The sequence below is a fragment of the Muscardinus avellanarius genome (genome assembly GCF_963383645.1).
Source record: "Muscardinus avellanarius genome assembly, chromosome: 2".
Classification (NCBI taxonomy): Eukaryota; Metazoa; Chordata; class Mammalia; order Rodentia; family Gliridae; genus Muscardinus; species Muscardinus avellanarius.
The window spans coordinates 138,702,742-138,729,739 of NC_137787.1; the positions used below are offsets into that span (position 1 = coordinate 138,702,742).

The following is a 26,998-nucleotide window of genomic DNA, read 5'->3' on the forward strand; positions in this document are numbered from 1 at the left end:
CTAAATTACCAGCTTCTCCATGCTCAGTGTACTTGTGGTTTCATCCTCTTCATTTGACCCAAAGTACCCCGGGAGGTCCAGCATCCTCTGCTCTGCCTCAGTGAGACCAAATGACGTGTTGTCATAGAAGGCGAACTCCGGGTGAGCTGGGAAGCTCTGACATTTGTCTTTTCTACATTGAGAAGGGCTCAGAGGACTGACTCTTTGGTAGCTATCTTTGGGGGAGGTGGGAGAAGACTGCTTTCTTGAGACACTCCTGTGACTCGGGGAGGGTCCCCTCCGAGCTCTGTGAGGCTCTGTTCTCTCAGCTCCTGCCCCTAACCCAGCCTGGCAATCCCCCAGGTCTGGTTTCCTCCCCAGCTGCCCCACGGTGTACGGTTTAGGGAGAGGGCTTAATAGGCCACTGGTTCCACTGGCCCCTTGGAGGTGCTCCAGTTTCTCAGGAAGCAGGTGGGCACCTCGACTAGGAGGCCTAACCCGGTTCTCTGCCTGGTCCCAAGCCCGGGTCCTAGAACTGTAGGCCGGGGCCTGCCGGGGAGTAAGAGTGGACATGCTCCTCTCCCGGAACGGCCGGGCCTGCTTGGTCTCGTGGAAACTAGCCGTCCTCCTGAAGTGAGAATTTTTGGGGTGGCTCCTCTCCGAGGAGCCCCCTCTGCCAGCCGTGTGCCTCATCTGGGACTTGCGGATCAGGGTCTGGCTGGGGCTCATGGCACAGCTGGCTGGAGACAAGCTGAAATCCAGCCTGGAGGGAGGCCTGTCCCCAGCACTCACTGCGGCCTGCTCCAGAAATGGGGACTTTATCCGGAACTTGTTGGCTGCCGCTTCTTCTGGGCTTTCCAAGTCCAAGGGGGGCCCGGCTGCAGCGTCGATGGCAGTGTCTGTCAAGGGACTCTGAGACACGTGGTACACCTTGGTGGTCTCCGTTAGGCCCTTCTTCTTCATCTCCTTCAGCTGCTGCTGGGCCAGGCGGTAGCTAAACAGAGGGGGGATGATCTTGTGCGCGTTGGACTGAAAGCTCTCGCTGCCGGAGGCGTCGTCCTCGGGAGTCACCGGCACACTGCGCCTGTAGGTCAGAGGGATGCCCGAGTCCCTAGGGCTCCCCCCTGGCCCGTCACCTGCATCTGAGAAGCTCCCACGCTGCTCACTCAGCTCACAGATGTTCTCCTCATCTGAGTTCTTCCGGAAGCCGGGGGAATGGATGGAGTTGTGGCGAGCTGGGGTGCTGCACTTGGGGGGACGGCCAAACCTCCTCCACAGCGTGATGAGCACGGTGGCCACGATGATGAACAAGCACAGGGATATCCCAGTGACCGTCACCACGTTGTTGGACTTCGCTGGGCCCTGGGGTGGGAGGGGAGATGAGCCGGATGGCCGGGAAGCTTCAAAAGAGAAAGAAGAAAGGCAGTCACTAGTGGTTTCTCTGCCCAGTTTTAAGACCTCTGACTTGCTTGTCACAGCAGTTAAAGAGACAACTAAAAGAAACGGGGGCCAGTGTGATGACGCACTCCTGTAATCCTGGTACTTGGGAGCCTGAGACAGGGGATCACAGGTTGGAAGACGGAGTCAGCAATGTACGAGACTCAGGAACCTAGTGAGATGCTGTTTCAAAAGGACATAAAAAGTAAAATAGAGCTGTGGCCCCTGGGTTCAATCTCCTTTTTGTTTTTCTGAGTTTTATGTATGCTGATAACTGAAGCAGAACAAGGCCACCAGTAAAGAGAAAACCTGCATTCTCACATTTTGTACACAGAAACAGTGTGTAGAAAGTGTCCAGCTAAATTGGGTTTGGTGACACACACCTGTAATCCCAGTACTTGGGAGGCTGAGACAGGAGGATCACAGGTTTGAGGCCACCATCAGCAACTTAGCCAGACCCTCAGTAACTTAGTGAGACTGTTTCAAAATAATAATAGTAAAGGTAAAATTCAGAGGTAGAATCCCCTGGGTTCAATCCCCAGCATTACAGAAAAAACAAATAAATGTCCAGGAAAAAAAATCAAGGTTTTCCCTTATGATAATATAAACATAGAACATCTGTAGTTAATTGATACCTGTGAGGGACACGTAGGGAAATTCTTAACAAGTATAACTTGGAAGTACAAAATAATTTAGATAGACTGTGCCTCAATTTGCGCATAAACTGACAAAAATAAGATGGTTGGCAATATAACATGCCTCACTTTCCCCTCCTAGCATCCAGAGCCATCTTCCTAAGGACAGAAGCTGGGGCGTTCTCACTTTGCTGTTTCCAGCTCTCCACACCGCTCTCCACCCTCCAGGTGGCACTGATTTTTCTTCATCTTTCCTGCTCTCTGAAAGTGATTTGTTCCACCATTTTCAAATATTTCAGCAAGATGCAGATACCACCTAGAGCCTCTGCCTGTTCTGCCACCAAACACCTGGAGACCTGAGGCTTAATGACCCGCCTGACCTCACCTCCCGCTGCCCTCTGTCACTCCACCGCCCACCATCCACACCCTTCCAGACCTGTCCGGCCTCGTTTTCCATAATCCTATCACCACCAGCGGAGCTACCTCTCAACACATCCTACTGGTGCCCCTGCCCCTTTAATTTTTTTTCTCTCTCTCTTTCTTCTTTCCTTCCTTCCTTTATTTCTTGTGTGGGGATACTGGGGGATTAAACTCAGGGGCATTCTACCTCTGAGTTACACCCTGGCCCTATTTTATTTTTTTACTTGGAAACAGGGTCTCACTAAGTTGCAGAGGGTCCCCCTGTGCCTTTCTACTGAATGCTGGGGGACACCTGATTAAAAACATCTAATCGTCCCCAACCTTGCCACATAGCATCTCCTAGGCCTTCTTGCTTTACCTGAGCCTGCCAACCCCATAGTGTACAGCTCCCCCCGGCCCCTTGGATGGGAGCTGATACACATACTTCCTTATAAATAAATGGGGTCAGCAGCAGGGTGTGTCCCCATCTCATTCCTGATTGTCATATTTGTCCTTCTAACATCACTCCTTCCCCTCCACAAGAAACTTCTGCTCCTACGGTGCCATGCCATCCATCTAGACCCCCCCCTCCTCCCTCCCTCCTCCTCCTTCCTGCAGATTGAATCCAGGGCATTTTACCTCAGAGCTACACCCCTAGCCCTTTTTTTTTAATTTTTTATTTTGAAACAGGGTCTCGCTGTGTTGCTGAGGCTGGTCTTGAACCTGTGATCCTTCTGTCTCAGCTCCCCAAGTACTGGTATTACAGGTGTGCAGTACCACACCTAGCTCCTAGACCACCCTTCCCATCCTCCACCCTCTGTAATCTCCCAACCTCCTGACAGCTGGCAGTCACTCTAGCACCTGGACTCCTGCCTTTCTCACCAGCTCAGAGCTAGGACCATCCTGGCCCCTTTGGGGTCCACCCATACACAGCACCTTCCCACTGTCCGCAGCTGCTCCTCCTCTGACATCTTAGCCCTCAGGGTCCACGCTCTAGTGGCGTCCACCCTGTGTCCATCCCTCTCACCCACTGTTCCTCTCACTCATGTCCCTGTGCTATGTCATCCAACTGCACTGACACTTCTGATTCTCCAGCCCTCTTTTTTTCTCCCAATCTGCCAAATGCCTCCTAGCCTCACTTCTGTCCCTAACCAACTCCTACCCCTTTCTCTCTAGCACCCCAACCCTCTGGCCCTCGAATACTCAACTGTTCCCCTTCCCCTGTTCTGCAGCAAAATTTCAACCCCATGTGACTTCTCAGCTGCTGCACCCAGTCCCTGAGGACGGATGGGAAAGTCACGTGACCACACAGCCTAGCACCTCTGCATATTCACAGAGCCACCTCGGCTGCACACAGATCCTTGATGGATCCCTGAACAGTGCTCTCTCCATCCCCAAATACAGCTCCTTCCAATTTTAACACTTCCCCACGGTCCCCTCCTCATCTGCTTCCTCAGCAGTCTGGTATGTCACAAAAACTAGATGCCATCAGGCAAGTTCATCCCCAGCTTCTTCTGTCATCCTTCCCTGCTCCAGAAACTTAGCCAAAACCACGCCTCTGTTTACCTCTTGCTCACAAGACCAGGGACACAAGTGCCCTCCTAGAAAAGGCAGGTCCACCCACAGAGGCTCTCTAGGCCACCCTTCTCCAAGGGGATCATCCCTCTGTACCCTGTACCAGCTGCCCCCAGCTTCTCCACGGTGTAGCTCCTGCGCCTCAGCATACAAGCGTGCCCAAGCTCCCTACTTTAAAGGCCCTTTTCTAGCCCTCTTACACTGCCCATGTGCAGGGCTCACGGCTCACCCTCCTAGTCTTACAGGAAGAGGAGTCCACATCTGCTGACATGCCCTCCCACGTCTCAACTCTATCTCCTGCCAAATGTCCTTAGGATTCCAAAAATACGGCTCCTGCTGAGGTCACTAATGACCTTCTGACAGCCAAAGGAGTTCTGTCCTGCAGCACCAGCTAATATTAGATGTCTCCTACAAATCTCTCCTTGTTTTTGGTGATAGCACTCATTAATTTAGAGAGAAAAACATAAACTTTGGAGTCAGGGAGATCTGTCTTCATCTCAATATACCCAAGATTCATCATCTTCCGAGAACTTGTATCTCCTCTGATTTACCCAGTCTCAAGAGAGCAGTTTTGCAGTCCCGGCAGTGTCCAGTACTAGAATCCAGGCTGTCATCCCTCAGGCCTGTCTCTCCATCACTTGCCATATCCAGAGTCTCTGCATCCTCCTCCCTCTGCATCTCCACTGCCAGGGCTTCAGTTTTCACATGGGTCGCTGAAAATCTCTGATCCGACACCCCTCTACCATGCTTATTCTTCTGACCTGTACTCCGTGCTACAGACAGAGAGATCTCTCTAAAATGCAAGTTCAAACCTTTAAGATCCCTGCCTACCTGTCCAGCCTGTTTTCCCATCCCCTCCTAGCACACGGTCCTCCAGCCACAGTAAACCATTTCCATGTCTCCAGGTCCCTTGCTGTACAATCCTCTTCTAGGCCTTCATTCATTGCTCCCTTCGCTAAAACTCCGTTGCATATCTTGCGTTTTGAGATGGCACCTTCTTAGCACTCAAACTCTAGCTCAGATATCACCTGCTCCAAAAATGGAAATGCTCTCAGCCTGCATTCTCACTGCTGTGAGTTTTGCTAGAAAGCTGTGGATGTCTCTATCACGGCAGGGCCCATGTTGTGCTTTTCTGTATCTTCTAGGCCACTATACCATAGACCCATAAGACAAGCCCATGCCTTATCTACCTAACTCCCAACCCCAGTCACAGTAACTTGCACATAGTTGGTACTCAATAAACATTAGTTTAATTAGTTGATCCATTCACTATTTAAAAAGATGAGCAGCACCCTACCAGATGGAATGTGGGTATCAGCCATTGGATCCTCCTACTCTCTCGTTGAACAAGAGAGACCAAATTAACGCAGAGCTGCACTCAGACCTTGTTCTTTCAAAGCCAAACAAAACTCTGAACTTGGCCGGGTGTGGTGACGCACGCTTGTAATCCCAGCATTTGGGAGGCTGAGACCAGAGGATTGCAGTTCACGGACAGCCTCAGCTATTTAGTGAGGCCCTCTGCAACTTAGTGAAACCTGGTTTCAAAGTAAAGAATAAAAAAAGGGGGGCAAGGGGTGTAGCTCGGAGGTCGAATGCCCCTGGGTTTCATCCCCAGACCCGCGAAAAAAGAAAAAAGAAAGGAAAAAAAAAAAAAAACTCTGAACTCTCAACCAGATGAAAAACAGTCCTCTGATTTATCACTTTTTTTTTTTTTTTATCTGCAGTGGCTGCTGATGAGAGTGAGCATTGCTATTTCACATCAGGAACCACTGTCTTAGCTCTGTTATCTTTTGACTCTGATTGGCTCTTTTAAAAATCATAGCTAAGCTAGGCATGGTGGTGCACGCTTGTAATCCCTGCGCTTGGGAGGTGGAGACAGGAGGATTGCGCAGGATCGAAGCCAGCCTCACTGACTTAAGAGACCCTGTTTCCAAATAAAAAATATATAATAGGTCTGGGAGTGTAGCCTGGAGGTAGAAGGGTTCCAACCCCAGTACCACCAAAATAAATAAATAAATAAATAAAAATAAAAAGCATAGCTAGCTAGGATCTGGGCATGGGGGCACGCCCTTGTAATCCTCTACTTGGGAGGCTGAGAGAAAGATTGCGGGTTCAGGGACAGCCTAAGCAAGTAGTGAGATTCTCAGCAACCTAGCAAAACCTTGTTTCAAAATAAAAATAATCAAATGGGGCTGGGAGTGTAGCTCGGAGGTAGAATACCCCTGGGTTCCATCCCCAGTACAAAAAAATAAGAGCCATTTACAATGGCTCACACTTGTGGTCCCAGTACTTGGGAAGCTGAAAAGGGAGGACTGAAAGTTCAAGGCTAGCCAGGTTAATTTAGCAAGATCCTCTTTCAAAATAAAAAATGAAAAAGGCTGGAGATGAAGCTCACTGGTAACAGCCATGCTGCTACTCACTCTCTCCCTGGCAACACACACACACACACACACACACACACACACACACACACACACACACACACCTGAAGAAAAGCCCCAAAGCTGCTGGCCGCCCATCCTGCCTCATCTAGTCTTTCTTCATTTACCTAAAGATCTCCTAATACTAAGCAAGCCACAAGTAGATCTTTGCATTTCTGAGGAGTGGAAAATTAAAAAAAGAGAAGACTTGGAAGAAAAGATCATTTTTACCCACATATGCATTTATCTGAGGCCCACTGAGAGTAGTACAGGTGTCTTTAGAATTTACACTTCTTTTTTTCTTGCAATACTGGGGATGGAATCCAGGGACATTGTACCTCTTAGCTCCACCCCCAGCCCTATTTTTCAGTCTTTTCATTTTTTGAAACTGTCTCACTGAGGTGCAAAGTGCCTCTCTAAGTAGCCGAGGCTGTCCACAAATCACAATCCTCTGATCTCAGCCTCCCGTAATGCTCCACAGCCTGAGGCATTGGAATTACAGGCATGTGCACCAGGCTCTGCTAGCATTTACCCTTCTTGCTAGTTAATAATGTATTTGCATTTCCAGATCCCACCCAGCATTAAAAAGTTAAGTTGCCAGAGCATGTAATATAGTCATATATTCTCAAAGATGACTGCTAATTCCAGCTACTTAGACCTCTTTCAGAAATAGAAAGCCTACAAAGGCAAAGTGGGCAAGACAGGCAGCTGAGTATGGAGTCAGCTCTAGTCCCCTTCATCCCTCACTCTGACCCTGAGCAGGCCACTCTCCTTCTCCATGCCCCAGCCTCGTCTGTAATGTGGTGATAACAGCACATAGGTGTCCCTTAGTATCTGTTGAGGACTGGTTCCAGGACCCAATGGGTGCCAGACTCCATAGATGATGGTATAGTATTTGTATTGAACCTACACACATCCTCCCATATACTTTAAGTCATTTCTAGGTTACTTATAACACCTCGTTATAAACATTCTGTAATACCTTATAACCAGTAAATACTATGCAACCAGTTGTCATACTCTCTTATTTATAGAATAATGACCAGAAAATGTCTATAGTTAATCAGTACAGATGCAATTTTTTTTCTGAGTATTTTCTAATTGTGGTTGGTTGAATCCACAGTTGCAGAACTTTCAAGGCTCTTTTTTTTTTTTTTTCCTTTGTCCTGTTCTTCAGAGGGCCAACAATACCTACTTCATATGTGCAAGTCACTTAAAAAATGTCTGGCAGGCAGTAAGCTTTCATGATCTAAGCCCCGCATAAGAATACCTACTTTGGAGAATTAGTGTGAGGTTTAAGTGCGACCGTGTTTTGGGAATGCTCACATACAGTAGGTCACCAACAAATGGCTGATACTAAATTCACTTGGGTCATAGGGAACTTTAGATGGACACAGCTACACATTTACACAATGTGCCATCCAAGAATTAAAAGGATGAGGCATATCTGACGTGGTACACAAGGAAGGAGCTGTAGGAAGTGGAAGGGGCTTAAAGAAAATGATTAGACAGAGTCACAAACATTAGAAAACGATGTGAGATGCAGCTGAAGAAAGACTCTTTTCAGAGTGCGAACTGGGGCTTATGAAAAAGACAGCCGACTGAGGGCTGGGAGCAGAGAGGCCCTGGTGAGAAAAAGAAGAGAGAATAAAGTTCTTAAGATGACAGATGGAGGGAGCAAGGCCTGTGGTGCTGGCTGTGAAGATGAAATAGCAAGAAGCATTTCCTAAGGCCAGGGGTAGGGACATGGCTGAGACATTGCCAGGCGCCTGTGGTATCGGCTAAAAGGCGCCTGAGACCCAAAGACAAGAACCTAAGTCCTCCAGATCCCCAGTGGACAAGGAACTTGATGGACCCTGAATCTGGAATTGGAGAATGGAAGTCAGGACTTGGCAGAGGGACCATATCTAAGGGTCAGGATCCGAGCAAAGGCTAGCCAACTAACCAGGGGCCGAGAGTGAGAAGGGGGTGGATCGGGTGGAAAGCGCGAGGACCTCGCATTCCCATAACTGTGGCAAATGAATGGGATTCATCTCCACGAACTGAAGCCATCCCAACTGAGCCATGTGAGCCTCGTGTCGATGGACCATTCACACCAAATGCTTACTGAGCACCTACCAGCATGTGCCTTGACGATGCTTAGAAAATGTGGGGAAGGCCATTCGCCAGACAACGGCAAGAAGAAATGTTCCCGTCTCCTCACCACAGATAGAGGTGGTAAAAAAATAAACTTAGCCACTCGAGGGCAAGACAGTGTTTTGTCTCATTTTGACAACAAATGATCTATGTATCCCCTTGGGCTTCTCTGGGATTATAGGAGAAGAATTAAAGGAAAATATTTTCCCATAGTCTTGGGAGGGGAGTCAGAAGAAGAAATAACAAAAACAAATTATTAAGAAACAATCATTCTCCCCTCAGACCATTTTTGTATTTTTAAAAATTCCTTACTATGTCTGAATCTTCAATTTAGACACATTTTCTTATCATGTCCCTCACTTTGACAGTGCTAAGTCTCATCATCTTACTGGCAAGTTATCTCTCCGCCATCCCCAGGCTTAGACACACCAGTGAGTACAGGGATTGAACAACCTACAGCCACCACAGAGCACTGAGTAGTCTACTGCTTATGCAGACTAGGTTCTCATGCAGGCCTGGGTTCAATAGAGACCATGCACGCAGGGAAGCAGGAAGACCACCTACCAGCACAGTCCTCCAGGGAACACGGGGAGGTCTCCAAGGAAGATCCAGGACAGCCAGGTCTGGAGGGGAAGGAAGTGAGACACACTCGGTGACGCTCTCTGACGCCATCCCCACAGGTGGCACTGCACTGGCTCCACGGCTGCCACAGCCCCCAGGTTTCTGCAAGGACATAAGTTGTGCTTTTAGAGCTCATTCACTTGAGAATGGGTATTTAACCGCACCCCCCAAAAAAGCAGCAAGACACAACTCTCAGGCTCTGAACAATCAGTAAATAAAAACATTCCCAGAGATGTAGGAAGGTGGAGTGTTGCTCCTGATCCAAAAGCAAAGAAAAGCTGCACAATCTATAAAATCTTAGCCTTCCAGAACCCACCACACAGCTGAGGTCACAGGCAACAAACTTGCCTGCAATATAAGGAAAGACAGGCTGCTCCAAGGAAAGAGGGGGTGCAACATTTGTTTACCTGGGATAGACTCGGGGACCTAGGTATATAAGCTGGTGAGAAGACTCCATCTAAAATTGTAATAACGAATGTACTGATGATTTATTTCCTGAGCTTTGGAGGCCTTGTTGAGAAAATCTGTACTGACATCTAAGGTTAAGCCCTCTTCTAGTAATTGAAATATTTCTGGCTTAATTTCTAGGTCTTTGATCCATCTGGGGTTGACCTTTTTTCGCGGTGAGAGATGGAGGTCTAATTTCATTCTTCTACACATGGCTATCCAGTTTTCCCAACAACATTTGTTGAAAATGCTCTCTTTTCTCAGAGATATTTTTTGGTACCTTTGTCAAAAATCAACTGGCTAAGCAGGGCATGGTGGGACATGCTTGTAATTTTAGTACTTGGGAGGCCAAGACAGAAGGATTGCTTAGGTGGTCTTAGGTCTTAGGATAGCAACTTAGTGAGACAGTTTCAAAAACAAAATGGGCTGGTGGTATTGCTCAGAGGCAGAATCCTCCTGGGTTCAATCCCTGGTACAAAAAAAAATTTTTTTTAGCTAGCTTTAAGAATTGCTAAAAGGCTCTATACACTACCATGAGAACACAGGAATGCTGTAAAAAGGGGAATTTGCACCCACTTGCAGGTTCTTCTCCAAAGATTATACCAAATGTTCATAAGCAGGTGCAAGACCAGACAAAGCCTCTTAATGGTAGACATCTGAGGAGGGACCCGGGTGTGGTAGCTCACATTTGTAATCCTAGTACTTGAGAGGCTGAGACAGGATGATCAGAAGTTTGAGGACAGCCTCAGCAAGTAGTGAGACTCTCATCACCATAGTGAGACCTTGCTTTAAAATAAAAATATAATAGGGCTGGGGGTACAGCATGGAGGTAGAATTCCCCTGGGCTCAGTCCCCGGTACCACAGAAGAAGGAGAAGGAGAAGGAGAAGGAGGAGAAGAAGGAAGGAAGGAAGGAAGGAAGGAAGGAAGGAAGGAAGGAAGGAAGGAAGGAAGGAAGGAAGGAAGGAAGGGGAACCGAAAGGGAGAAGGGACATCACACTGTGGAAAAGACACAAAACTTAATCCTGGTCCTTCTCCCCACCTTCTCTACAGAACAATAATCTCAAGCACTGGGGAAAGGCAGTAAATTCTGTACTCTCAATATCAGCTGAAACCAACTGCTGCTGGGGAATGGAAAAGAAAAACTGCCCTTGGGAAGGAGTTGAAAACGTCCTGGACCCAAGACTATTGGAGAACTTCTCCCACTAGGGAAGAGCAGGATCATTAAGAAAGCCCCATCTCTGAGAATCAGGGACAGGACACTTGCCCGAGATTGAGTAAAGCCAGTACAAGAGAACACTCTCCCCTCACTCCAGGATAGCGAGAACCAAGTGGCAAATATCAACAACCTAGGGCTGGGGGACGCACAAGGGCTAGAGGAAAGAAACAGTGGATTTTAATATAAGTAACTAGAAATCACCCAAACTGAAACACAAAGAGTGCTCAGATGTGAATATGCACCCCCCCCCAAAATAAGCCCATGTGTTAGAAATTTGGTTGCCAATGCAATAGTGTTGGAAGGTGAAACTTAACTGGAGTTTAGGTCCTTAGGGCTCTACCCTCATGAATGGATTACTGCTGGTCCTAAGACTTGGGACATGCCTTTTTGGCTCTTTCACCTTCTGCCATGGATGATGCAGCACAAAGGTCCTCATCACATGCAGACTCTAAGGCTTTCCCACTTTCTAGAGCTGTAAGACGCAAATCTCTGTTCTTTATAAATGATCCAGTTTCGGCTGGGTGTGGTGGTGCACGCTTGTAATCCCAGCATTACAGAAGCAGAGACTGGAGGATCTTGGTTCGTGACAACCTCAGCTACTTAGCAAGGCCCTTCGCATCTCAGTGAGATGCTGTTTCAAAAAAAATAAAAAAACTAAAAAATAGGACTGGGGGGTGTAGCTTGGAGGTAGAATGCCCCTGGGTTCCATCTCCAGTACTGCAAATAAATAAATAAATTATCCAGTCTCAGGTATTCTAACAGTACAAGGTACACTAAGACAAGAGGGGGAAAAGTAAATAGTCTGAAGAACTGTGAGACAATATAAAATAATGCCTTATACATGTGATTGAAATAGTACAAAGGAAATACCTGAGTAAAGAATGTCCCCAAACTCTCCAAAATTAATGAAAGAGTAAACCACAGATCCAAGATGCTTTTAAAACACCAAGCAGGATAAATACAAAAAACAAAGCAGACACTTGAACACATTATACTCAAACATATGGAAACCAAAGACAGACAGACAATCTTTGAAGGCTATGGTTACCAGGTGACAGGGTAAGGGTGGAAACACATTACATACACACAATAAAGATGAGAATTACAGCTGACTTCTCATCAGAAACTATTCAAACCAGAAGATAATGGAGTGGCATTGCTAAAGTGCTGAAACAGACAACTAGCAACCCAGAATTCCATGACCAGTAAAACTATCTTTCAAAAAAAAGATCTCAAGCCGGGCGTGGTGGCACATGCTTGTAATCCCCGCGCTTGGGAGGCGGAGACAGGAGAATTACGCAGGTTCGAAGCCAGCTGCGCTGGCTTAAGAGACCCTGTTTCCAAAAATAAAAAAAGTGTAAAATAGGTCTGGGAGTGTAGCTGGAGGTAGAAGGGCTCCCAAGAACCCCAGTACCACCAAAACATAAAAATAAAATAAAATAAAGATCTCAGCCCAATGTGGTGGTGCACACTTGTAATCCCAGTACTTGGGAGGCTGGGACAAGAGGATCATGCAGGTTTGAAGCCAGCCTCGGCTACTTAGTGATTTCTCTCTGCAACTTGGTGAGACCCTGTTTCCAAATAAAGTATAGAATAGGTCTGGGAGTATAGTATAGAGGTGAAGGTCCCTGAGTTCCATCTCCAGTACCACCAAAAAATAAAAATAAATAAATAAAGGTCTCTGTGCTTTCCAGCTGCCCTGAGTAGTTTTCCTCTGCCATGCCATGCCTCTGTGATGTCTCTGCCTTGGAGCTGGTCAACTATGGACTGAACTTCTGAAATCATAAGCCCAAACAAACCTTTCCTCCTCTGAAAACATTACAGTAAAATAAAGGAAAAGTAAAGACTTTTCCACACAAATGAATACTGAGAAAACTTGTTACCAGTAAGCCTTCACTAAAAGAAATGCTGAAATCCTTCAGAGAGAAGAAATATGATTCTAGACAAAAACTTGTATCTATATAAAGAAATGAAGAGTGCTAAAAATGGCATATGTAAAGGTGAATATAAAATGCATTTTTCTTATTCATAAATGCTCTAAACTATAACTGATCATCTAAACCAGAGTTGTGGCATGTGTTCTGTGTTGAATACCATATACAAAGTGAAATGCACAGGGCATGGTGGTGCACATCTATAATCCCAGTTACCCAGGGGCTGAGGCAGGAGGATCACAAGTATGAGGCTAGCCTGGACAACTTAGTGAGACCCTGTCTAAAAATAAAAATATAAAAATATAAAAGAACTGGAGATGTAGCTCCATGGTAAAGTTCCCCTGGGTTTAATCCCAAGTCTCTAAAAAAAAAAAAAAAAGTAAAATGATGACATGAAGAATGGGAAAAGGCTAAGAGTATAGCTCAGTGAATGAGGACTCATCTAGTATGCATGACAGCCTGGCTCCAGTCCCCAGCAAACCCCCACACATATACAACTGGAGACAGGAATGGGGAGTGTATTGTTCAAAAGTTCTTATACCACATGTGAAGCAATATAGTATTTGAAGGTAGAATGAGGATATAAATGAATGTTATAAGCTATAAGACAACCATTAACAATGGTTGAAGATATAAACAATAAGCCAAAGTGTAAAAGAAATCATAAAAAAGTCCAATTAATCTAAAAAAGGTGGGGAAAAAGGTCAATGGAACAAATACAAACCCAGAAAACTGGTAGACTTTAATCCAACCACATAATAACACTAAACATAAATAATTCAAACATACAAATTTAAAAAGATTCTAAGATTAGATGAAAGAAAAAAAAAGCATGACCCAACTATATGCTGTTAAAAAGTACTTTGCTATATAAAGACATATACAGGCTAAAAGTAAAAGCATAGAAGAAGGTAGATCTTATAAACATTAAAATACTGGAGTGAGCCTCCTTAGTACTTGGAGGCTGAGACAGGAAGATTACAGGTTTGCAGCCAGTCTCAGCTACTTAGTGAGGTCCTCTGAAACTTAGTGAGACTCTGTTTCAAAGAAAAGAATTATAAAACAGGGCTGGGTTGTAGCTTGGAGGTAGAATGCCCCTGAGTTCAATCCCCAGTACCAAAAAAAAAAAAAAAAAAAAGGAAGCTGGGCATGGTGGCACACGCTTATAATCCCAGCATTTAGGAGGCTGAGACAGGAGGATCGTGGTTCGCAGACAGCCTCAGCTACTTAGTGAGGCCCTCTGCAATTCAGTGAGGCCCTGTTTTAAAATAAAGACTATAAAATAGGACTGGGTGTGTAGCTCAGAGGTACAATGCCTCTGGGTCCCATCCCCAGTTCCACACACACACACACGAAAAAAATGGAGTTGCTATATTAATATCAGACAAAATAGTAATATTACCAGGGATAATGAGAAACATAGCATTATAACAAAGAAGTCTATTCAGCAAGGAGCCTTAACGATCCTAAACACAGATCCACCTAACAACAGAACTTCAAGATACACATAAATTCTCCCCAAACACCCCCACCCCTTTCTTTTCAGTGCTGGAAATCAATCCCAGGGCCTCATGTATACTAGTCAAATGTTCTACGATTAAGCTACAATCCCAGCCAAAACAACCATTATTGATTGATAAATGCAAACCTCTCTTCCAAGCAGATATGTAATTGCCGCCAGATAGGATAATTAAATAGCTCTCTATAATGAATTAGCTTAAATCTCTTCTCTATCAGCACTCATCCAACCCCCAGACCTATCAGGTCCTGCCAACACAAGGTGCCCAAACATCCTTTGCATAAAAGTCTCTCTTCATCCTTTTTGGACAAAACTTCTAATGCAGCAAAGGTTAATACAAAGCACTACAAAGACTTAAGGAAAGTGAGCAGGGAAGTGCCTTCTCAGGTAAGCCAAGTGGTGCAATCTTTGGAGTGAGTCATGGAACATGAGTTCTTCACAGCAATTAAAAGTCTCTGAGGATTTTCACAAGAGTGGGAGCATTACAAACAAGTATGCTGGACCAGTATCAACTGAGGCGTGGTAATGATGTTCCATGCAGAGGTCCAACTGAACACAATATTGGGTCTGTGCCTTCAGGATCACCCTGCAGTTCGTGTGGCAGAACAATGGACGGGCTTTGTCCACAGGGCTTTGGAGATGCTCACACACTGAGCCCCCACTGCCTGAAAAGCTCTGGGAGTCGCATACGAAGGTTTCTCTGAGATAAAGCACAGTGTTTTACTTTTAAGAAGTCTACTGGAAATTCCACTACTGTAAAATCTAAATTAAAAATTAAATCAATGAACAGTTTAATCTTTCTCTTGTGCTTATATTGGTGACCAAAAAATAAAAAATAAAAAAAGAGGTTGAATTACAAAACCTAAGAATTCTCTTGTTAATCTTTCTGAACTCTTTTTTTTTTTACCTCATATAATTATAATTTTTTTTTTCCAGGTGTGGTGGTGCACACTTGTAATCCCAGCATTTGGGAGGCTGAGACCTGGAGGATCGCGGTTCATGGACAGCCTCAGCTACTTAGTGAGGCCCTCTGCAACTCAGTGAGACCTGGTTTCAAAATAAAGAATAAAAAATAGGGCAGGGGGTGTAGCTCAGAGGTAGAATGCCCCTGGGTTCCATCCCGACCCGCAAAAAATAAATATAAAAATAAATAAAAAATAAATATAATGTTTTTAAATACATAAAGTCATTTGTTTAAAAACAGAAATTACCTTAGTGGGGTCCAGAAAGTAATCAGTTCTGATAAAAACATGGATCTTAATATTAAAAAAAACTCATTTAAAAATGTTAAATGGAGGCTGGATGTGGGGGCGCACACTTGTAATTCCCGCGCTTGGAAGGCTGAGACAAGAGGATCACACTGGTTCAAAGCCAGCCTCAGCTACTTACTGAGGCTCTCAGCAACTTAGTGAGACCCTGTTTCCAAATAAAGTATAAAATATGTCTGGGAGTATATCCCGGAGGTAGAAAGCCCCTGTCTTTCATCCCCAGTACAAAAAAAAAAAAAAAAAAAAAAAAGCTGGGTGTGGTGGCACACACTTGTAATCCCAGTGCTTAGGAGGCTGAGACAGGAAGATCACACAGGTTGGAAGCCAGTCTCAGCTACTGAGTTACTGAGTGAGGCTCTTAGCATCTTAGACCCTGTTTCCAAATAAAGTACAAAATAGGTCTGGGAGTATAGCCCGGAAGTAGAAAAGCCCCTGGGTTCCATCCCCAGTACCACCAAAAAAAAACAAAAAAAAAGATAATTAACAATAAAAAATTTCCAATAAAAATACTCAAGGTAAATTTTTTGTTTGTGTATTTGTAAATCAGATTAATTAAACAGGAAATAATTCAAATAAAGCAATAGTAAAATTTAATCAGGCAAAAATTTAAATGTCTTAAGCATTTGATCCCTGAAGATATCTGCTAATAACTTTGAGAAAAATATTTGGCAAAAGGGAACTCATTACATAGCTATAGGTCATGTATTAAAATTGAAGAGCAAGAGGAACAATACTCAAAACATATTTTCTTCATGAATGAAAGGCTATTTAGTTTAGTCCACACAGCGCACACACTACAAAACAAACCTGTTTGTCCAGGTTAAATGCACCTCAGTCCACTACAAAGGATGTTATTTCTGAATGAGCAAAATTTGGAATGTGAAAAGGAAAATTTGTTTCTGCCTCCAAGATTATCAGAAGGAATAAATCCTATGAAATATTCACATCTGCAAGACATTCTGCTCAAGAGACCAAGGTAACGAAACAAAACATGCTTATAAGAAAATTCCACAGACATAAGTAAATAGCTATAAGTAGTAGCAGGAGCAAAGAAATACGGAATAAACAGTTCAGATTTTCTTCACATAGAACAAGGCTTACTTATATTGAACAAATCATGCTCACGCCCGGGCCAGTGGACTCCCAAATGGTAACGATGTATTCCAAGATGGGTAGGCAGCACAATATGAACCATCAAGTTAAAGAAAAAAATAGAACCTTTTTTTTTTCAATCTGCAAGCTTTTTATTGTTAAATATGTAAACGGACAGTTGACTGTATGGAAGGCAATTCTAAAATAGTGATAAAAGAAAACTCTCAAGTTAGTCTGTCTGGTTTTTAGTTTTGTTTGTGTGGTATCGGGGATCAAACCCAGGAGGCACTGCGCATGCAGAGCAAGTGCTGCACCACCCAGCTACACCCAGGCGCAGTCTACCTGGTTTGTGTTCTGAGTCTACCACTCTAACACCCCTGGCCTTGGGCAAATTACCAGCCTGGGTTGGAGGAATCTTGCAGGCAGGTTAGTGTTAGCCAGGGGAAGGTGAGAGGAGGCTGTTTCAGGTCCCAGCACAGTGTGGGGAACAGCCTAGACACGGAAGGCATTGTGGATTCCCACCCTCGTGCAATAAGGTGACTGCAAGGTCTGAAGCAGAGAAGGAACCTCAGAGGGCCTACATTTTAAACAAGCCCTCTGGCTGCAACGAGAATTAAGTGAATGGTCAGGAACCAGTCAGGAACCTGTCACAGTGGTTCAGGTAAGGCATGATGAAGACTTCAACAAACAGTGTTGTGGAATTGGGAAAAAGTGGACACCCAGGGCACAAAAGCCATAGGACTTGGTGACTTCATTTATGGGAGGTGAAGGAGAAGAGAAAAACTCTGAGTTTCTGGTTTGAATAATAAAATGGATGGTGGAGTCCTATACTGAGAAGCAGATTTTGTTTGGGGATAAGATGATGAACCCAAGTTCGGATGTGTTGCTTTTGAGTACCTGGGAGACATCTGAGGGATGGCAGTTATTTAGCAGGGAAGGGCAGGGGAGAGATGCCCATCGGGATACATCAGCATTAGGAGAGCACTCTCCTAGCAAACCTGTGAAAGCAAAAAGAGAAGATGGCCAACACTTAAGAGATGAGACAAGATGGTAGAACTGGCAGGCCACGGAGACCGTGGCGGAGCAGCCAGGGAGGTGGGAGGTAAGCAAGGCAGATGTGCCATCGCAGAGCCAAGGTCAATGGAAACACAGGCTGAAAAATGTCCCTGGATTTGAGACTCAAAACTCTCATTGACTGGAAGCTTTAGTGACAGTACTTTTAGGAATGGAGTAAGGGTAGAAGCCAGTTTGCAGCAGGTTGAGAAGTGAATGGGAGGCAAGAAAATGAACCCCAAATTGTAGGCAATTGTTTTCAAGAAACTGGGCTATAAAAGAAAGAAAATAAAGAGGTGATGCCTGGGAGAGAGAAAAGAAAACTAAGCATATTTCAAAGCCTTTATATAAGGGACAGTTAAAGACAAGAGTTGAGAGGAAGGATGATGATTAACAGAAGGTTCCTGAAATGCACAAAGGGGCTGTGCTCCACAGCTGAGGGGAGGGGGACCTGATATTGGAGGAATGGCACCTCTTTCCCTTGTGACCAAAAAAGAGGGGGAGAGGACGGTCTGAAGCCTGGCTCATAAAGCGTTTGGAAGGAGTGTCAGAGTTCCCACCTGATGGCTTCCTGCTGCCCCATGGGCAGGAGGCAAAGTCAATCCTGAGAGTTAACTCTGAGGACTGAGGGGAGTGGGAGAAGTATAAAAGAGCTGTTGTACAGAACAGGAAGGAGCCTGAGCTGGCCAGGGTGACCCGCTGCGCAGCATGAAGACCCAGCTGAGAGCGGAAGCATGAGCCGCCCACAGTGGCACCCGTTCACCCGGGTGTGGCCTTGTCCTGCAGCCTGAGTGCCGTGGGCGGCCAAGCAGAAGGCTGGATTCTTGCAGAGCTGGGGTGCGGCCTGGTGGGTGCTTCGAGAGGACAACAGGGCAAAGAAGTTCAGGCATTGATGGGAGGATGGATAAAGAGATGGGCCGCAGGATCTAGACAGGCTGGAGAGGTGAGTCTAAGCAGGCCAGTGGACAGGGAGAGAGCCAAGAGAAAGGGACTTCTAAGAAGAGGAAGTGGGTAGATCTGTAACAAGAAACACTTGGGAGCTGGGTGTGGTGCACACCTGTGGTCCCAGTATTTGGGATGCTGAGACAGGAGGATCACTGGTTCAGCAATTTAGCAAGACTCAGCAATCTAGCAAGACTCTGTTTCAAAACAAAAAATTCAAAAAGGGCTGGAAGAATAGCTTAGAAGTAGAATGCCCTTGGGTTCAATGTCCAGTAAAACACACACACACACACACACACACACACACACACACACACACACGGAACACTTGGGATTATAGATGATCAGAAGCATTGGCAGTCTGGGGGCTGAATGCAGTAGAATGAAGGCAAGAACAGCAAGTAATCTCTCTGTCAAATTATACCACTTGCTGAGACCAGGCTTGCAGCCAGGAAAGGGGAAATGCAAGGGGCAGTACTGGGGGCAGGTGGCTCAGAGGGAGGGCGCATGCCTACCTTTCAAGAGGCCCTGAGTTCAGTTACTAGCACCCATAACATGAGATGGGTGTCACTGCGGTGGCTCCATTTCTCAGTGGCCCTATACAAAGAATACAGAATCTGAAGACTTTTTAGAAAGTTTGCTTCAATTTCTCACTAGATAGGTTTTATTCCTATAATGAATGACTTAGAGAGGGGGGGGGAAATGTTCAGGTAGCAGAAAACAGAAGTTACTAAATACAATTTGGAATTGAGTTTTGAATTCCAATCATCTCCGCCATGGGCTTTTTTTTTTTTTTTAGTGTTGAGGATTGAACCCAGGGGCATTCTACCTCCAAGCTACAACTAAGTTGCGGAGGACCTAAGTAGCTGAGGCTGGCTGCAAACCTGCCATCCTCCTGTCTCAGACTCCCAAGTACTGAGATTACAAGCGTGCACCACCACACCCAGCTGCTGTGGGCTTTCTAAATAATGTAATAATACAATTTTTAAATAATATAATCTAATAATAGCTAACATTTATTGAGTACTTCCTATATGCCAGGCACTATGCTAAGAACATCATGTTTATTTCATTCAATCCCTGTAATTGTCTGGGATAGGTACTTTTATTATCCCTATTTTGCTGATGGGGAAGCAAACCTAAGTGGTTAAGTAGATCTGTTTACCAGACTTATTGACTCCTCGTGCTCTGAAAGTTCCATATCCACAATTAACTAACCATAGATGGAAAGTATTCAGAAAAAAAATTACGTATGTACTGAACATGTACAGGCTTTTTTCCTTGTCATTATTCTCTAAACAATACAGTATAACAGCTGCTTACATAGTATATTGTATTGGGTATTATAAGTAACCTAGAGATGATTTAAAGTATACTGGAGGAGCTGGGCATGGTGGCACATGCCTGTAATCCCAGTATGTGGAAGGCTGAAATAAGAGGATCACAAGTTCAAGGCCAGCCTCAGCAACTTACTGAGACCCTGTTTCAAAATAAAAAATAAAATAGGGCTAGGAGGTGGCTCAGGGGTAGAGTATCTCTGGGTTCAATCCCAGTACCAAAAAACAAAATATACAGAAAAATGTGCATAGTTTATAGGCAAATATTATACCATCTTATATTTGCAGGGATCTGGGAACCAACCCCCAATGGATGCTGAGGGATGTCTATACTCCTAATTTTTCTGATAACGGTGACAGTGCCAATTGCTTTGCTAGGAAGAACAAGCCATTAAAAGAATGGCACAGTTCACCTAAATTCTCAATAATTTTTATTACATGAAGATACCAATCTGATTCTTAAATGTTTAAAAATCTCAGTATCACCAGGCATGATGGTGGTACATGCCTATAATAGCAGTACTTGGGAGGCTGAAACAGGAGGATTGCAGGTTCCAGGCCAGATTGTAGGTTCCTGTTTCAAACTAAAAAATAAAATAGGGATGGGGGTGTACCTCAGAGGTAGAATGCCTCTGGGTTCAAGCCCCAGCACCACACACACACACACACACACACACACACACACACACACACACACAGTTAAAATAAAAATCTAAATACAAACCTATATTTCTCTGAATTAGCATGCACTCCTTCTCCTTTGCAGAAAGATGACTTCTCCTTGAAATGCCAAAGTTAAAGCAGTATTTATTCTTTCCCATGTCAAACAAAGTGCAGTTAAATACTGTTCTCCTCTCTCCCAGGGGCAGGCTGTTTTCAGCCAGCTGAATGGTCTTCTCCCCAGGACGTCTGGGGGCCTCCTTGAAGACAGCCACTACTCCTTGGACAAAGACGCAGGGCGGGGGCAGCACCATCACCTCCACTCCAGACTCGCAAGTGAGTTCTGGCACCATCACCAGTTTGTATCCGAATTTCTGAGCCAGGTCGATGGGTCCCATGGACGTGATGATGGAGTCTCGGCCAAGCAGCCTTAGCACCACGGTGACATAGGCTTCTGGCCCCACAGGGGCACAGCCAAACTCAACCCACTGCCCTTGAGTGAGCTGTGTCTTTTTGCTGTGTCTTATCTCCAGGGGGTGTCCTGGACTTGCTCTGGCCTCAGGGAGACTGTTGGTGAAGGTGACGTCCACCAAGATGTCAGGCTTGTCCCCAGGAAATGGGCACAGTGGTTGATTGGTAAAAAGGCCCACCTGGAAGGTGCCTTCTGCTGCTGTGGACGTCCTATTCAAGTCAATGTGAAAGACGGGCCATTCCACCTTCAGAAAGGCACTTTTCTCCCACCAGGGGCCTGGAGCACTATTGTCTGTCACTTCTGGAGCCATCGTGAACCAGTAGTCACCAGCCTCCTTGAAGTAGAAGCACTCAAACTCGAGTGTCCCCTGGGACTGGTTGGTCAGGAGGTACTTGGTGGCGAGAGTCTGATTGGTGTTGGCCTCCAACAGCAAAATAGATACATTCCTCAGTGTCCCGTTAGCACCATCGAAATACTGGAAGTCCACCGACACTGTGTCGTTGCTCAGTGCTACGTGGCCTGCCTCTCCCAAGAGGAGATATTCTGCTTCTCCAAAGACTGAAATGAAATAGCCAGAAATGGTTTTTAAACGGTGCAGTTGAAGCCGGGCATGGTGGCGCATGCTTGTAATCCCAGCATTTGGGAGCCTGAGACCAGAGGATTGCTGTTCACGGACAGCCTCAGCTACTTAGTGAGGCCCTCTACAACTCAGTGAGACCCGGTTTCAAAATAAAGAATAAAAAAAAAAAAAATAGTGCAGGGGGTGTAGCTCAGAGGTCGAATGCCCCTGGGTTCTATCTCCAGACCCGCAAAAAAATTTACCAGAAATGGTTTTTAAAAGACCCTAAATATACTTCAACATTATTATTCTCTAATATTCAAGACAAGTGCTTGGAAAGTCCTTTGCCAGTAAAGGAACCAGTGTTCTTGGTTTATTTTAAAAGGTATGGTTGAAGCTGGACGTGGTGGCGCACACTTGTAATCCCAGCATTTGGGAGGCTGAGACAGGAGAATCACAGTTTGCAGATAGCCTCAACTACTTAGTGAGGCCCTCTGCAACTCAGTGAGACCCTGTTTCAAAATAAAGAATAAAAAATTGGGTAGGAGGTGTAGCTTGGAGGTCAAATGCTCTGGGTTCCATTCCCAGACCCACAAAAAACAAGGTATGGTTGAGCTGGGTGTGGTGGCCCACACCCATAATCCCAGTGCTTGGGAGGCTAAATAGGAGGCTTGCCTGTTTGTGGCTAGCCTCAGCAATTTAGAGAGACCCTCAACAACTTAGGGAGACTTTGTTTCAAAATAAAAATAAAATAGGGCTGGGGAGTGTAAGTCAGAGGTAAAATGCCCTTGGGTTCAACCCCCAGATGCGGCTCAATGGTAGAGCGCTTGCCTAGCACGTGTGAGACCCTGGGCTCCATTCCCAGCACCACAAAATAACAAATATAATGAAAAGAAAGACGCAGCTGAGCAATGTCACTACTGGTGGCACTGATGAAAAAAACAGCATTTTAGACACTAGAGAAGCTGTAACCGAACCAAGGATGACATAAACCAAGGATGACATCCAGCCCCTGGGAACTGGGCACTGAGCTGTTCCATTCTAAGTGGCTGTGTTCTCTCTCCATCTTTCATGATATTTAAAATAACACATTAGTGATAAGTATTTAACACATATCTGCAATGAAAATCTACATAGCTAGAATGACAGCTGACAATTCTCAAGTTAAAAATCCAACACTTTACATTTCTCATTTTAATCACATTGTGGTGTTTAGGTATTTGATGGAAACGGGTAGATAGCAAAGTTAGATTTAAATGATACAGTACAAACTGGTCTAGATTATTTAAAATGCAAGACCTAGTCGGGTGTGGTGGAGCAGTTTGTAATCCCCGCGCTTGGGAGGCGGAGACAGGAGGATCGCGCTGGTTCGGAGCCAGCCTTGCTGGCTTAAGAGACCCTGTTTCAAAAAAAAAAAAAAAAATAGTTCTGGGAATATAGTCCGGACACAGAAGGGCTTCCAGGAACCCCAGTACCACCAAAAAAAAAAAAAAAAAAAAAAAAATTTAAGACCTAGCCAGATGTGGTGGCACATGCCTGTAATACCAGTACTTGGGAGGCTGAAACAGGAGGATTGCAGGTTGAAAACCAGCCTCAGCAACTTAGCGAAGCCCTAACAACTTAGTGAGAGCCCATTTGTAAATAAAAAATAATAAAATAGGGAAAGGGGTATATCTTGGAGGTAAAATGCCCATGGGTTCAATCCTCAGTGACAATCAATCAATCAATCAATCAAATAGGGCTGGAAGTGTATCTCAGAGATAGAATGCCCCTGGGGTCCATTCTCAGTACAAAATAAAAACAAATACAAGAACCTACATTTACTTCAATGTTATTGTCAAGACAAGTGCTAAGAAATTTTTGCCAGGAAATGAACCAGTGTTAACAGTTTATGTGAGGTAGAAAGTTTTAAATGGATAAGAATGTTGACACTTTATTCTGCATGGATCACCCAAGGGATAGAATAAAGATTTATGAAATAATTAGACTTATTCTTGACAACTGACAATTTTAATGGCATTAAAGCAACTGGCACTGCTAGAGAGGAGAGATGACTACTAGCCTCCCCGGTATCAGAGTTAGGATCAATCATATCATTTAAAGAGAGACCCAGCCGAGCAGCTGACGTGAATGGTACAGAGAACAGACACAAGAATCCTTGTTTCTGTCCTGAACCTTATCCAAATGCATATCAAAGGAAGCAGAATTTGGCAATGTGACAGTCAGCCAGCCCAAGGCTGGGTAAGAAACGATTCAAAGGGCTGCAGCACACTTTGGGCTTGAAAAATGACTGTGATCTTGTTATTCTTATTATTTATATTTATACTTCATCCATACATAATATGTGTATATTTACATATGTCCAGAGGGGCTTGTGTGTGTGTTTTTTGTTTGGACTTATATCACAATTAATTAATTTAATTAATTAACTTATATATTGGTACTGAGGTTTGAAACCAGAAGCATTCTACCTCCAAGATATACCCCCAGCCAGCCTCTTTTTATTTTTCATTTTGAAACAGTCTTCCTAAGTTGCTGAGGCTGGCTTTGAATCTGTGATCCTCCTGTCTCAGCCTCCCAAGTGCTGGGATTGTAGCCATGTGCCACCATGTCCAGCTTATAGTCTTTGAAATACATACACACATATATTTATATATATTCTGCTATACATATAAATGGTATAAATGGTTATTAGCATCGGCACATGAATGTATTGGTACATAGAGGTATTTTTAATTAGTTTAGCATTTCATCTATTATCTGATAAGAGGTGAACTAAAATATTTAAAACTTGAAAAGATTTGAATACTTGATCAGTACTTAAAAGCATAATAGGCCAGGCATTGTGGCATATGCCTGTAATCTCCATATTCAGGAGGGTGAGACGGAATATCACAGGTTCGAGACCAGTCTCAGCAACTTAGTGAGACCCTCAGCAACTTAGTAAGATTCTGTTTCAAAAATAAATAAAGTATCCGTATGGGGAGGCTTATGCCTGTAATCCCAGTTGTTGGGAGGCTAAGACAGGAGGATTGCAAGTTTTAGGACAGCCTCAGAAAGTAGTGAGACTCTTATCAACCCAGCAAGACCCTGTTTCTAAATTAAAACAAAATAGGGCTAGGGGTATAGCTCAGAAGTAGAATACCCCTGGATTCAATCCTCAGTGCCAAAATAAATAAATAAATAAGTAAGTAGATAATAGATAATGATAAATAGATAAAGTAAAATAGGACAAGAGTGGTCCAACTCCCCCCCAAATCCTCTCCAAAATCATAATGGGATAGTTAGTTAGTTAGTTTGTTTGTTTGTTTCTTTCTTTCTTTTTGTGTGTGTGGTACTGGGGATAGAACCCAGGGGCATTCAACCTCAGAGCTATACCCCCAGCCCTATTTTTTTATTCTTTATATTGAAAAAGGCTCTGAGTTGTAAAGGGCCTCAATAAGTAGTAACTGAGGCTATCCTCGAACTGTGATCTTCCTGTCTCTGTCTTCCAAATGCTGGAATTACAAGTGTGCACTACCACCTCTGGCTGGATAGTTTGAGTTTATTTTATTTTTTTTTTGTTGTTGTTGTTGTTTTTCATTTGGCAAAACAAAGGTTGAAGGATACTACATTGCATCTGGAGGTGACTCAGGCTGAGGATGGTGGCCGATTCTGGGACAGCTTGTGTGCTGCTTCAGAGCTATGCACTAGTGGCCCAAGAGACCCCAGTACTCACCACAGCCCAGCTATGAACCCAGTTTTTAAATGAAACAAGGAAGAAAACTAGCTTTACACACCTAGTATGTGCTCGGGCGTTTGAGGTGTTCTATGGTTCTTGATCTTATTTTACCTTAACAACCATCTGAAGTCAACGTTGTTGCTAAGGTTGAAAGAGACTAAGAAGCATGTCTAAGAGCACATAATGGACAGATTTCAAGATTGAAATTCAGATTGCTTCCAAAAATACTCTAGCAGTAAAACTTTCTGTTCAGTGAAATCTTATCATAATTTACTTATTTGTTGTGCTGCTGGGGATTGAATCCAGGGCTTTGCATTGCTAAGCAAGTGTTCTACTATTGAGCTTATCCCCAGCCCAAGTCAAGAGAAATCTCATGTAGAACCCCAATATATAAAACATCTGTGTGTGTGAAGTGACCTACAATGCTGAACTACTCTGAAATCAATCGAAGAGAACTTGGGAAGCTGGGCAAGGTGGCTGATACCTGTAATCCTAACTTAGACAGGAAGAATCTAGGTTCCAGGCAAGCCTCAGCAACTTATCAAGACTCTATTTCAAAATAAAAATAATTTAAGCCGGGTGTGGTGGCACATGCTTGTAATCCCCATGCTTGGTAGGCGGAGACAGGAGGACTGCGCAGGTTTGAAGCCAGCCTTGCTGGCTTAGGAGACTCTGTTTCCAAATAAAAATATTAAAAAAATAGGTGTCTGGGAGTGTAGCCCGGAGGTAGAAGGGTTTCCAGGAACTCCATTACCACCAAAAAAACCCCACAATTTTTTAAAAAGAGGGAGCGAGAGAGGACATGTATATCCCCCCCATTTGTTAAAATGGTAGTAAGTTTTTTGGGGGGTTTTTGTTTGTTTGTTTTTTAGTGAAATCTGAATCAATCATTCAGAACTCTGAGGTATCTTCAGAGAACCCAGGTTGTAAGTCACAATTTAAAAGTCTCTTTACAACTCCAGGTCTAGCGGCGCACACTTGTAATCCCTGCGCTTGAGAAGCTGAGACAGGAGGATCGCACAGGTACGAAGCCAGCCTCAGCTACTTAGTGAGGCTCTCAGCAACTCAGTGAGACCGTGTTTCCAAATTAAAATATAAAATAGGTCTGGGAGTATAGCCTGGAGATAGAAAGCTTACGGCTTTCACCCCCAGTACCACCAAAAAAAAAAAAAAAAAAAGTCTCTTTACTGTTGACCCTGTTTTCTCCATAAAAGATCATCTGCATCACTGCATTTATAAACCTCAGATTTCTGGTTTTATTCTTTTGGTGCTGGGGACTGAACTCAGAAGCACTGTATCTCTGAATTACATCTCCAACCTTATTTTAGTTTTTTATTGAGCAACAGGGTCTTGCTAAATTGTTGAGGACCTCACTAAGTTGCTGAGGCTGACTTTGAACTGTGATCGTCCTGCCTCAGCCTTCCACGTACTAGGATTACAGGCATGCGCCACCCCCTCCCTACATTTCTGTGTCTTTATTGACATCTACAGCGTTTAGTTTACTCCCATCACTCACCATAGTCACAGAGCACCACCAACAACAGATTCGAAAGGTCTTTCAACATTGATTTCAT

At 44.4% G+C, this 26,998-nt stretch overlaps 1 protein-coding gene across 2 annotated transcripts; it reads right to left on the reverse strand.

Moving 5' to 3' along the window:
* THSD1 (thrombospondin type 1 domain containing 1) lies at positions 1-26,998 on the reverse strand (the record flags this gene model as incomplete). 2 transcript variants are annotated; one of them, XM_080689916.1, is made up of 4 exons in its annotated part: positions 1-1,379; positions 9,146-9,304; positions 20,737-21,702; positions 26,941-26,998. In XM_080689916.1, 4 exons carry the CDS (start codon positions 26,996-26,998, stop codon positions 1-3), a joined length of 2,562 nt encoding a protein of 853 aa, XP_080546042.1. The 2 variants fall into 2 exon arrangements, with proteins under 2 accessions (XP_080546042.1, XP_080546043.1); XM_080689917.1 differs by lacking the exon at positions 9,146-9,304.